The sequence below is a fragment of the Elaeis guineensis genome, chromosome 10 (genome assembly GCF_000442705.2).
Source record: "Elaeis guineensis isolate ETL-2024a chromosome 10, EG11, whole genome shotgun sequence".
Lineage (NCBI taxonomy): Eukaryota > Viridiplantae > Streptophyta > Magnoliopsida > Arecales > Arecaceae > Elaeis > Elaeis guineensis.
In genome coordinates this window covers 19,382,476-19,394,606 of record NC_026002.2, presented here as the reverse complement: position 1 = coordinate 19,394,606, position 12,131 = coordinate 19,382,476, and the positions used below count along the sequence as shown (strand labels likewise).

General features: G+C 38.0%; 1 protein-coding gene across 1 annotated transcript; it reads right to left on the bottom strand.

Annotated features, from left to right (window-relative positions):
• Positions 1-1,243: 1,243 nt before the first annotated feature.
• LOC105052826 (protein PECTIC ARABINOGALACTAN SYNTHESIS-RELATED) lies at positions 1,244-9,840 on the bottom strand. Its single transcript, XM_010933768.4, has 11 exons — positions 9,417-9,840; positions 9,016-9,066; positions 8,799-8,889; positions 7,232-7,308; positions 6,035-6,123; positions 3,911-4,030; positions 2,991-3,107; positions 2,614-2,757; positions 2,395-2,518; positions 2,094-2,285; positions 1,244-1,925 (listed from the first exon to the last, which is right to left on the bottom strand). The coding sequence occupies exons 1-11, from the start codon at positions 9,741-9,743 to the stop codon at positions 1,566-1,568; spliced, it is 1,692 nt and encodes a 563-aa protein (XP_010932070.1). The 5' UTR covers positions 9,744-9,840; the 3' UTR covers positions 1,244-1,565.
• Between the last annotated feature and the right edge of the window lie 2,291 nt (positions 9,841-12,131).

Below are 12,131 nucleotides of genomic sequence, written 5' to 3'. Positions count from 1 at the left end.
GATCGCGAGATGGCCACATCAAAATCTGTGCATGCAAAGAAAGAAAAACAATGAAATGCTTTAAAATTTGTATAAGATATGGTCCAATGATAACGAAAGAAAATCAATTATTCTTTCGTGTGAAAGGTATAATCTGAAATCACGATGGATTTGTCTGCAATATGGTGTCGGGATAGTTGGCGATGGACAGAGGAGAGGAAGTGAAGGAGAACCGGCACAAGAAATGACAGAGGATCTCTGCCAATAAAGAAAACAAGGTTGAGGACAAAAGGTTCGATTTCATCCGAGAAAGAGTAGTTAGTGATGTAGGCAATAAAAAACCAAAAGAGGTCCAAAGAGACGGCGTCACCAAGGACCATCAAATGGTATTCCCTCAAAAACACCTAACCAGAAATTTTTTTTTTTCATTTCTTAATATATATAATCTAGTTCCTGGATGCTGTTATTATTGCGGTCGTATCAGTCCGTAAGTGGGCGGATGCAGGCATAACACCGGTCTTTGCTATTTATTGTGCTGTTGGTCAGGTATCAGCTGTTCATGTCTCAACCACACTATTGTTCTTCGGCATGAGCTTTTGTATTGATATGACCATACGCGGTCGGCAGTGCACGACAAGAATCCAGTGGACGATAGTGCAATGTAAAGGGAAAGACTATCAAGCATAGCCAGCTCTATGTATAAAAGCTCTGAGTAAAATACTGATAGGGAAATGTTTTTCGTTAATTAAAAATAGATGATTGATAGTAAAAACTTCAATAGCCCGTTAGCATGTCACAATGGTTTAGATCACAAGTTGTTAGGAAAATCCGCAAACCAAACTGCAGGTGAAGTGATCCAAGCCCCATTTTTAGCTAGATAGTCTTCTTCTTGATTACCCTTCCTGAAAATATGGGTGATCTTAACAAAGTAAAAAGTTTAGAGAGCAAGGATGAACGATATCATGATGTGCAAGTCAAATAACAAACAATACAAAAAATGGGATGAGATGAGCACGGCTATATGGGATGAGTTCTGACTTGGATTGGAGAGGACATGTCTGCCAATCATGACCGTTTAAGATTGGCGCAACAGCCATGATTGGATATCTACTAGTGTTGAAGGGTGTGATTCATTAAAAAAAAAATGAGTTGGAAAACATGCAATTAAGGAAACAACAGCTTTCGTATTGTGTAAGTGTAAAGATAATAAATTGTATAAATCACCTCAATTCTCTGATTGCATAAATCCAACACCCTTGCAAAATGGAGGGCAAGCAAACATCCAGCTCAGAGGAAATTCATTATATAACTCCTGACAGTAAGCTAAATTACAACGTAAAGTAACCGATCATTGCCAAAGTGCTGATTATCAAAAACGCAAAAAAAATGAGGCATCAGCCGTTTGACAAGAGGACATAGTCCAAACACTCTTCCCTGCAAACTAAACTTGTAAGAGAATATGAAAAAAGGAACTCACGGCAAAGGCCAATAAGAAGAGAACAGAAACAAGAAACTAAAGCAAGAACACCTACAGGTAATCACAACTAGGATGTAACAACAGAACCAGCATCAGCAGCAATGTTGGCTCATGCCTTACACATACATGGAGTCAGAGGGTTCTCCCATATATCATAGTTTGGGAAGGTTTCCTCTGGAAGACCAGTCCGTGTCTGGTGAGTGATCACTACGTCCTCCACGAAGGCTGCCCAGCCCATGAAGGGGTCCCCAAATGATTTGGACATCAGCCCCTTGTCTGGCTTTATGGATTTGAGCCGGTGACCCATGTATCGACGAGCGCCAATTATCAGCTTGGCAAAATTACCACCATGGGTCATAACAAAGACATCTGATTTCAGGCAGACTAAGAAATCCAGGGCAGCTAAGCTCGTTACATGCTTCCTGAAATGGTCCAATTCCTCTTTGCTTGCTAATTCCTCCTTGGTAACCTGCCAATATAAAAAGGGGGAAGCTGTAAAAGATGATTGATGGAACAAGCAAGATAGTTATGCAGAAAAGCAGGAACCTTCTTGTTGAAAATAGCCAGAAATACAGTCCTACAAGTTTTTGTTCTACTTGAGTCAACCAAGTATCATATTTGCGAGGAAAGGCCTCACCAGATTGGGGAACATATTTCTCAGAGGAGCCATCCTGTTCTTTCCACCATAAACTTGTCCAGAGGCAACATATATCTGTGTCTCTTTAGGATAGCCCATCGCCCGAAGGATAACAGCCACCTCTCCAGGCTCAAGAGGGCAGCGTCCTTCCTTCCGCTTCTGCAGTGCTAGCTGCCAAAGATGAGACCCATTCTGCATAGGATTACAATAACAAGCCAGTTATCAGACTTTTTTTAATTCTATTCAGTTAAGCTGCGAGGACATCATGCATTCCTATTAAAACTTTAAAATTCTCAATCACCTTATACCGCCTCGGCCACTCCTTCTGTCTATATGTTGCCATCATAGCTTTCTCCTCTCTTGTTCCAACAAAATCACAGAAGGAAAGGCCCACCATTCCCTTCTCAAATCTCAGATGAAGTGCCCTTTAAGGAACAGAGCAACATATTTATATGAATGATAACAGCCTGTAGATCAAACAAGTTGAGGCATATGATAGACAAGCTAAGTTATGGTTTACATGTATGGATTTAAGCTGCCAGTACGATTCCTCATCCTTGCTGCCAATTTATCAGCCATTCCTTCAATCTCAGGTAAAAATTTTAAGGCATGATAGTTGACCCTGCACCTGAGCCTGTTTATCTGAGGTGGAACATTATCATACCTGTAAAGTTGTAGACAGATCAATCTCATGTAATTGGACAAGAATGTGATCAGAAGAATGCCACTGTCCAAAGCAGCACGCTAGCAGACATCAATGCACTTAAAAGGAAATTGCATATCATTCAACATTTTTTGGATCCTGAAGGGTCTAGTTGTAAGAAATGCAAGCTAGTAAGGTAATAAAAATGGCGTCAAACATGGAATGTCAGATCTCTGTCAGCATAGATGACTTACCCCAACCTATCAACAAAAGGCTTTAGAGCCATTATCTTCTTCTCTTTGATCCTTGGAAGCACATTGTCGATATAGAACTGTGCAGGTGCATACTTTGGGATGTTTTTCACTGTTCGCCTGCCATGAAGACCTTACAGGTTCAACATCATAAAAACCTAACTAAAATATCTGCCACTGCTATACAGAATTCACCCACCATATGTCGCTAATGTAATCTAAAATCACTCTATAAGAAGGGAAAATGCATCATCTTGAGAAATCAAGAGCCAAAAGATTGACTTTCAAGTGACCTTTAGAGAATCTCTCTGTTAGCAACAATCTCAATTTGAACTAAATTTCGCAAGGTTAGAAATCAAATGTAACCCAAGCAGTACAAACTTATTGCATCCTTCAACATTTACAAGCAAAAATGGAGCTATTTTGTGCAGGAGTGATTATTGAGAGTTTTGGTTATTCTGCTTTTTTTTATCTGCTATCAAGTAAGGATGGTCTGCTTGATGCAGATCTTGAGTCTGAGTATACTTTATCAAGCACAGTAGAGGAGGTAAAAAGAGAAGGATGTTAGGGGAATTGTCATGCCCTCACCCTTCTTAGATCTGGCCCATTGAGAAAGAACTACCACCACTACTATATGCTATAACATACAGAGTTAAATATTATAATTTATAGAGTTCATTTATTTATTATTATGTATTACGAGATTGATCGCCAATATTACTTTTCTCTTAAAATTGAGTAGTGTATAAAATTTGAGTTCTGAGACATCAGATGTTGTGTTCACTTGCAAAAGTGATATAACAGAAAATAGGGTTTCATTCAATATATATGATTTTGGGGTATTAATAAATAACTTTTCAGTCAGAGAGTAAAAAACCTTCTGTAAAGAAACTTAACACATAAAAGATAACAAGACATAAGACCTTATACTGGTGAAAAGCTCCGCTTTTTCTGTAAACCAGTCAGGAATGTCTCGTACAATACGCACATCATCCTTCAAGTATTCAATAAAATGATCGACATCAAATATGTCTTCAAACTTCCTGCCCAGTTACATTAAAAAATCTAAGTATTAGAAATAAGTATCAGAAACCCATTTATGGATGACTGACAACATAAATGAAAATGACAACAATGTGTACAGACAAAGCAAATGTAATCAATTACAAAAGAACCATCCAGATTCAGCACACAATCAGAACCTAGGATTACTGAACCTGATAGAAGGGGTAACTATAACCTAATTATGTTTGTCTTGTTAATTTACTGTTAAGTAATGGGTGCTTCTTATTGCAGGGCATGTAACCTTGGTGAGCAACTGGTGCTAGGAACTAGATGGAATACATCATGGGAGGATGTCGTCCGAGTTTTAAAAATATACCATGCAAAGTGATAATGGATTAGAAGAGCATCTGCAATAATTATCACCTTTATTAGAGACTTGTAAAACCTGCTCAAATGACTGGACGATTTCATGTTTAGCAAGTCATCTTTGATGCTAACTAGTCTCGAAATGGCTTCCAACTGAAGAAGATCATCAATCTAGGTCTCAACTCAAAAATTCCTCGAGGAGCTTGCATTTTGCTAGACAAGATATGAGTGCTACTGACTGAAAATAGTTACATGGACAAGTGACGTAGGCATCAAACATCTAGGTGTCTGGAAGAACCTCATACAGAAACATCAGGAACTATGACAGTAGGCCATGATTATGTCTTATATATGTGTGAAAAAATATGCTCAGATGTACTAATATAATGAATAACAGTTGGACTAATTGCTCCATAATTTTATAGGCTTGATATTGCTAAAAATGCTATTTTGAACATTGCAACCTTTACATAGAATTGTTAAAAGTTGACATGTAATGGTAATGGCATCATGATTTAATAATATAAAATGTCAAGGGGGGCCATGCAGCACACATTTCCATAAATCCAACACATTAGAAAGCCCCATAGTCTGGTGTGCAGATCATGCTAGCCATCATTTTAGTAGTAAGGTGACCTATTTTCTCAAGTGTTAGTGTGCAAATTTGTAGGATCAACCTAAAGTCAACCTTCAATCATTTGAAGTGCTTAAATTTGTGCAAGAGAGCAGCTTGACATGAAACCTAAATGTGTTGTTGACTGGAAGGGGAAAAAAACCTAACTTATTGGCTAAAAGTGTATGCACTCACAAATTCAGAGCAGTATGTCCTTGGACTTTTAAGCTGGTTTCGGCAACAAAGGAAGAAAAGCAAAATTTGATATAGGAATCGCATTGACCTGTGAGGGTCAATATTGTAGGCCAAAGCAAGCTACATAAACACAACAACATGGGGATATATTAAAGAAAACATATACCTCACTAAGAAAAAAGAAGGAAAAACAGGATGTACTAAATTTCCTAGAACCACCCTTGCAAAGCTTCTTAATAAATCTTATGATGGTAAATGAAGATTCTCAGTCACTGGTCAATTTCTTTAATCCTGAAGACCCAGAAACAATCACTCACCAACTCAACTGAGATGGATTGGGCCCCAAGCATATACATAGCCACATTGCATCAGGGCTTCCATATCATTGGTGTGTGGAACGTGAAATTGTGTTAAATACACAGGTTATGATGACATATGTTCGCATTCAGACTACTCCTTGGTGGGAGATTTTAGGGGATTATGGCATCCAGATATTGAAGATAGCAGAAGTTTGCCATTTGTAAGAATTCTGACCATAGAATTGTGGTCATGAGATCATGCATTGCGACAACCATCAGATTTGCATTAACCCTCAACAGTCAACATTCTTCTCCTTTCTGTTCTATTAAAAGTCATCATTTTTCTGTTCACCCTTCCAATGTCTAACTCATTTTAGTAGCATCAGTGATAGGAAAAAACCTTTAAGAATAGCTTAAAAATACCTTGACGATCAAATGATGATGTATTTTTTCCCCTAACTAAATTAAGCAAATGCATTAGTACCAGATAACAGAGTCCATAAACAACACAAATTGCAAGTGCATTATCACAGAAGTGACAGAGATAAAAATATATCAAAAAATCTCACGTCTGATCTTTCCAGATTTGATCTTGCTTCAAGACTGGCAAAATAAGAGTTGCATTCATTATTTTGGCAACAGCAACAGCATTGCATATCTGCACAGAAAGCAGGTATTAGATGAAGACTTGACAGTTTCACACAAATCAAGTTTAACATAAAAGCAAAGAACAAGGGTTTGGATGACATTGGTTTAATTAGAATACTGTAACCAAATCAGAATCAGGTGCACAACGGAATGAAGCAAATGAAATGCAACTCAAACTAATGTTCAGCTGAACCCATCAGAAAAGAATAAAATGACACAGCCTACTAAGTGTGCCATCAAATGATGATGCACCTCTAACATTAATATTCAAAGCTTTCTGGCATGGCATCTAAAGCATTAATTAATGAAGCAATATTCTTTATCTAATTTGATAAAAGTCTCACATAGTTTGAACACCTGATGTTAGTTGTTTCCATGATCAAATGATCCAGGAAATTGTCACACACTCTCAGTTCAAAAGATGAAAGAACAATCCAAATGCATGCATTAGAGATAACAAGTGTATAAAATTGGGATAGCTATAAAGAAGACATGAATCCAATGGCAAGTCAAAATTTCAAGCTGAAAACAACAACTCGAGCCATCATTCCAATTATTATGTTAAAATGGTCTGTTTTCATGTTTTCAAGACAATGGTGATTAAGTGATTCTTCATCATTTTAGTCTTAAACATGTTAGCTGACCATATATAAGCCTATTAAACTCATAGTGGGCTATAATTTAGCTATTACTCATCAGTGACAAATGCCCTCTCATTCTTCATCTTTATGAAAATTACTAAACTTGTGTTACAATCAGGACCTTACTGTAACTGCTAGATGTCAAAACTGAAACACTGTACTATTCTAAGCTGCCTGCACTGACCACATGGTGGGATACTCTAAGTGAAATACTGATGTAAGCATGAATTCATTAAACAGCAGGATATAAAGTATTAGGAAAGCAAATGAATGTGATTTGGTCATATACTGCAGTGTTCTATACAAAACTTGCATGCTTGATCAATGGGTTTTATTAACCTTCCTCAACCAAAGCAAGCTATTTTAGTCCGCAAAAAACTTGAGGGCATTGAACACATTACCAGCGACTGTAGATTATCAACTTAGAGAAAACAGATATGTCAACAAAATATGCAAGTCAACATAATGCATACATACAGCTATACGTTGCTGGTTCAAGCCACCCTCTGCATGAATGAATATATAGCCAGAGGTTTCATTCTCAGGAGGAAGATCTGCGAAGGACAATATATCACTAAATGCCAAGATACCGTACACAGACAGAAAACCAAATGCAAATACTGGACATGTATTGCAAACTTACAGTCTATAATATGATGAGACAGAAAGTACCACATTGATTTTTTGACAAAAAGACAAAAGATTCCAAATCACTTTCTTTCACTCATAGATACTTGTGAGGCAGTAAATTTGGTTTCATTAGCGACTTCCAAAGACCAGCTGAAAAATAATACACACGCTGAAAAATAATACACACACCGAAAAATGAAGGAAAAACCACGACTACTTGCTGACCACCAGTTATCAAGTTAGAAGGCACAATGGGGTGTTTTTGTGTGGGTGTTTACCATATATACATGAGGTTATAACGTGATATAACAGCAACATGCATGCATATGCATTTGCAAATTAACATGATATATACACCGTTTGGAAAGGTGATTGAAGTACAAAGGCAACCAGGAGGCAACATAGCTTAGGCAGATCCTAGGTAGATGTACCCAAAAACCATTAAAAATAATTAAAATTCACAGCTAATTACTTAAAATATTATTTCAGAATCAGCTTTAACTTGAGTGGTTACATCCAACAAATGATCGGTGCATATTATGTTAGATTCAAGTTTATATCTGCCCAGGACAGAATATTTAGATCTTAACTTTTCTTGGCCCTTAATCCTTCAGAGTTATAATGTTGCTAGTGCTATTAGTTCCTAATATATATAAGATTGCCCCTGCATTAGAATGTATAAAGGCAGGTGCCTCCAGCAGTTTCACACCCAAGGGATGTATGTAACTCATTGAAGTTTCACCAAGAACTCCAAAACTGGAAAGCTTTGTTTTGGCCTTAACCGATCCGAGAACATGGTCGCTTTTGAAGTTTCAACCAAGACTAACTTATAAAGACAAATTCATTGGACATATGAGATACCTCTTCTTTGGGAGGTCAGTTAGTTTTTAAACGTTTGAAAGTGTTTTTCTCTATATCAAAGTTAGATTTTGCAATGTCATAGAAGATTTGGAAGTATTGCAGCATTGAGTTTAAAGAAACTAAAAAAGAAAGTGTATTATTTGGCATAATAATGGATAGCCTAAACTTCAAAACTCATTACACCTACATTCTCATTTTCTAGAACAGAAAGTAAAAATGTAACAATATTTTTGACTTGAAATTTCTGATCTTGATTTCTCATTTTTCCTTTTCTTTCATAATTCTGGTTGATATTTAATACAGTTTTGACTGAAAGTACTGAAACTAGAGCCAAATCAATTGAAAGTGATAGGACTGCCAAAAATGAAACTCAGTCGGAGTGGTCAAAATCAATATAGACTAAGTTTTCAAATCTTAATGTAATCTATGTGATGAGATCTACATTGCAAAGCTAAAGTCCAAAATTTGCAGAATGAAGAGGAAAGTGGCTGAAAGGGGGGACAGGGGGGTGCGGGGTGTGTTGTTGGTTAGTATGACCAAAATCTGGACTTGCCTGAAATCCCATTCTCACGGCGCTCAGCACAAGGCTTCCATGAAGTAGTAGAAGAATAGGGATTCTCCCAGAGCGATGGAGGCTCTTTCACCTATTACAAAATAAAATTTTAGCAATTAGACAAAGACAAATACCTGGTGAAAGAAGGACAAATTGTGGTTGTATGACCCAATCACATGAGGTGAAACATCTCTAAGTATAGCTCATTAAAACTTACTCGGGGGCAGCGAAGAACAATCCCATCCTTGTGGCACAAATAAGGAGCATTCTACAACAAAGTGAGAAAAAATTAACAAGTAATTGAAGTGAATTCTAACACTCAAAATGAACGCCCGGTGGCCGCGCCAATAATTTCCGAAATAACTAGAGAAACAAGAAATCCAGATCGAGCAAAGAAGTGCAAAAATGGCTTGCTAAAATCTCCCAACGCATAATGTCAGAGCACCAAGGAACTCCATTAACTATCCAATCGAACCAATGTACAATTTTGTATCGAATATGGGTTCAAAAACTCCAATTTTTTCTATCCCCACTTCTCATCATGTTTCTGCCATGAGTTACCTAAAAATTCCAGATTCACGAGACAAATCAACTCGAGAGAGAGAGAGAGGGGCTCACCAGGCGGCTCCAGAGGGAAGAGAGGGAGAGGATCCCGGCTAAGAGAAGGAAGGCGATGACCGCGAGGATCCGGTAGGCGAGCCTGGGGTCTTCGAGGGAGAGAAGGGATCGGAGGGGAGGGGTAAGGTGGAGGAGGGCGGAGGCGAAGGCTCTGTGGTGGTGGGGGTCTTTGTCCCGATCGCGACCGCGGGAGGAGGAGCGGGCGGGAGCGGCGCCGCCATCGCCGGCGTCGAGGGTGGCAGCGAAGGGGTGGGTGGGGTCGTCGCGGTGGGCGGGGGAGGAGACCGCGCGGGCGCCCATGGACGCCGAGTGCCGCAGCTCCGCCATCTCGCTGCTCGAGGGGCGCGCACCCAACGCCCGAATTCTTCAAGTCTCCAACTTACTCTACCATTCACCGACAGGCGGCAATTTACTCTCTCTCTCTCTCCGGCTCCCCCTTCTCTGCTGATCTGCTGTAATTGTACGGCCGAGCATGCACCGGAGGAAGAGACGGCGTGATTGAGATCGGACGGCTGAGGGAGTGCGGGGGGTGGGATGATTTGCTTGGGGAACGGACGGGCTCGCGCGGATGCAGGAATTCTACGGTGTTTGTTCCGGGTGCCCCCTAACCAAGATGCAGCACGCATTTGGGTCCATGTTTTAGCACACTCGACACGTTCAAGTAGGTCTTGGTACCACCAGGTTGGAAAGATATCTCGTATCCAGAACTCGGCCAAAATATTGAAAAATTTAATTAGTCGAAATAGATTGCATACTGATTGGATGTACAAAAATAATTTTTTAAATATTATTATCTTATTTTTTAAATATTACTATATTCTTATATTATTCAAATTATTATTAATAATAAATTAATATTTTAAAAATAATATATTTATTATTATTTAAAAATAATATTTGTTAAAAAATATTTAATTATTAATTTTGAAATTAATTTTTTAAAAATAATATATTACTATATAAATAGTATTTTTAAATTAATAATAAAAATATTATTTTTCTAAATAATATTTTAAAAAATAATATTTTTATTATTATTTTAAATTAATATTTTTTATTTTAAATTATTATTAATAATAAAATAATAATATTTTTTTTTTTTCTTCTTTTCAAATATTTTTTTATTTTTTTCTTCTTTTTCCTTCCTCCTGTTGTTCCCGCCCCCACAATGTGAGACTTAGATCACGGCCATCCGCGCCGCCCCCACTGCGATCCTTCCCCACCGCCATCCATGCCAGATGTATAAAAATAATTTTTTTGATATTACTGTATTTTTATTATTATTTAAATTATTATTGATAATAAATTAATATTTTAAAATAATATATTTAATATTTTTTAAAAAATAATATTATTTTAAAATAATTTTTATTATTAATTTTTTGAAATAAATTTTTAAAAAATAATATGTTATTATTATTAGTATTTTTAAAATAATATTTTAAAAAAATAATATTTTTATTATTATTTTAAAATTAATATTTTTCTTCTGCTTCAAATTATTAGTAATAATAAAATAATAATATTTTTTTCTTTTTCTCCTCCTCAAATATTTTTTTAAAAATTAATATCCTAAGAAAATAATATTTTAAATTATTATCAGTAATAAAATAATAATATTTTTTTCTCTCCCTCCTCGAATATTTTTTTCTTTCTTTTTTTTCTTTTTTCCCCTTCCCTTCCCTTCCCTTTCTCCCGCTATCTCCCCCCCACCCCCTACCTGCCGCATTCCTCGGCTCTGATGCCACCAACCCCCTTCCCCTCCCTTTTGTGGTCTCGCCCCATCGCCGTCCCCTCTTGTTGTCTCCCTCGGCCCCGGTAAATCCGAGCCCCCATAGCTCTGTGCGAGCACTGACGACTGCCCCTCCCCTCTCCTAGCTCTAGTGCCACCAACCCGATCCCGCCCCACCATCGTCAGCGCCACACCTGCCATCTATGTCGCACCCAGCTCCGCATGACCACCAAACTCCTCTCCTCCCCTCTCCTCTCCCTCGACTCCGATGCCACCAACACCCCTCTCCTCCCCTCCGCGGCTTCTCTTTGACCCCGTAACCTACACCTTTGACCACGCTTCCTTACACGTGGCTCGCTTCTTCTTTGAAATCCTCTATGCGATGCATCATTTTTATGGTACATGTGGCACAACCAAACTTATGTGAGGAGCTGAGTTGGCAACACGTTGATACTCTTCCGCAGAGTATTATTATTATTATTATTATATATATATATAATATGATTTTCTTTACGCCCTTAAAGCTATTCGATGGTGAGAGATGGACAATAGGCCGTGCAAGGCTCAGGCCCATCCGATCGGAGATTTAATGGGCCGTGCCTAGCACGGCATGGCTCAAGCCCATTGGGCTGAAGATTTAATGGGCCGTGCCGGGCATGGCCTGTTTAAACAAAATCTCTAGCTCGGCACAGTCCTGGGCCCCGAGGTGGTGGCCCATACTAAGTACGGCCCGTCGGTCTGTTAGGCCCACGGGCCTAACGGGCTTATTTTTTTAATTTTTTTAAGTGCATATATTAATGAGCGTGGATTAGGTTTTATATTAACTAAAAATAATTGGAATAAAGGCAGATTTTAGAAGATTTTTTTGTTAGTTTTTATAATGCCACTAATGTTCTTTCTGGTGTTTATTATCCAATCTTTTGTTTATATTTACAATAAGCATATATCATTAGACAAAAATTTACACAATGTAGATATGACGA

Excerpts from the sequence above, each read along its gene's own strand:
- LOC105052826 (XM_010933768.4), bottom strand. The coding sequence starts at position 9,743 with ATGGCGGAGCTGCGGCACTCGGCGTCCATGGGCGCCCGCGCGGTCTCC. Across the intron at positions 7,309-8,798 it reads CCGTGAGAATGGGATTTCAG|ATCTTCCTCCTGAGAATGAA; the intron begins GCAAGTCCAGAT and ends TGTCCTTCGCAG. Across the intron at positions 1,926-2,093 it reads GAAATATGTTCCCCAATCTG|GTTACCAAGGAGGAATTAGC; the intron begins GTGAGGCCTTTC and ends TTATATTGGCAG.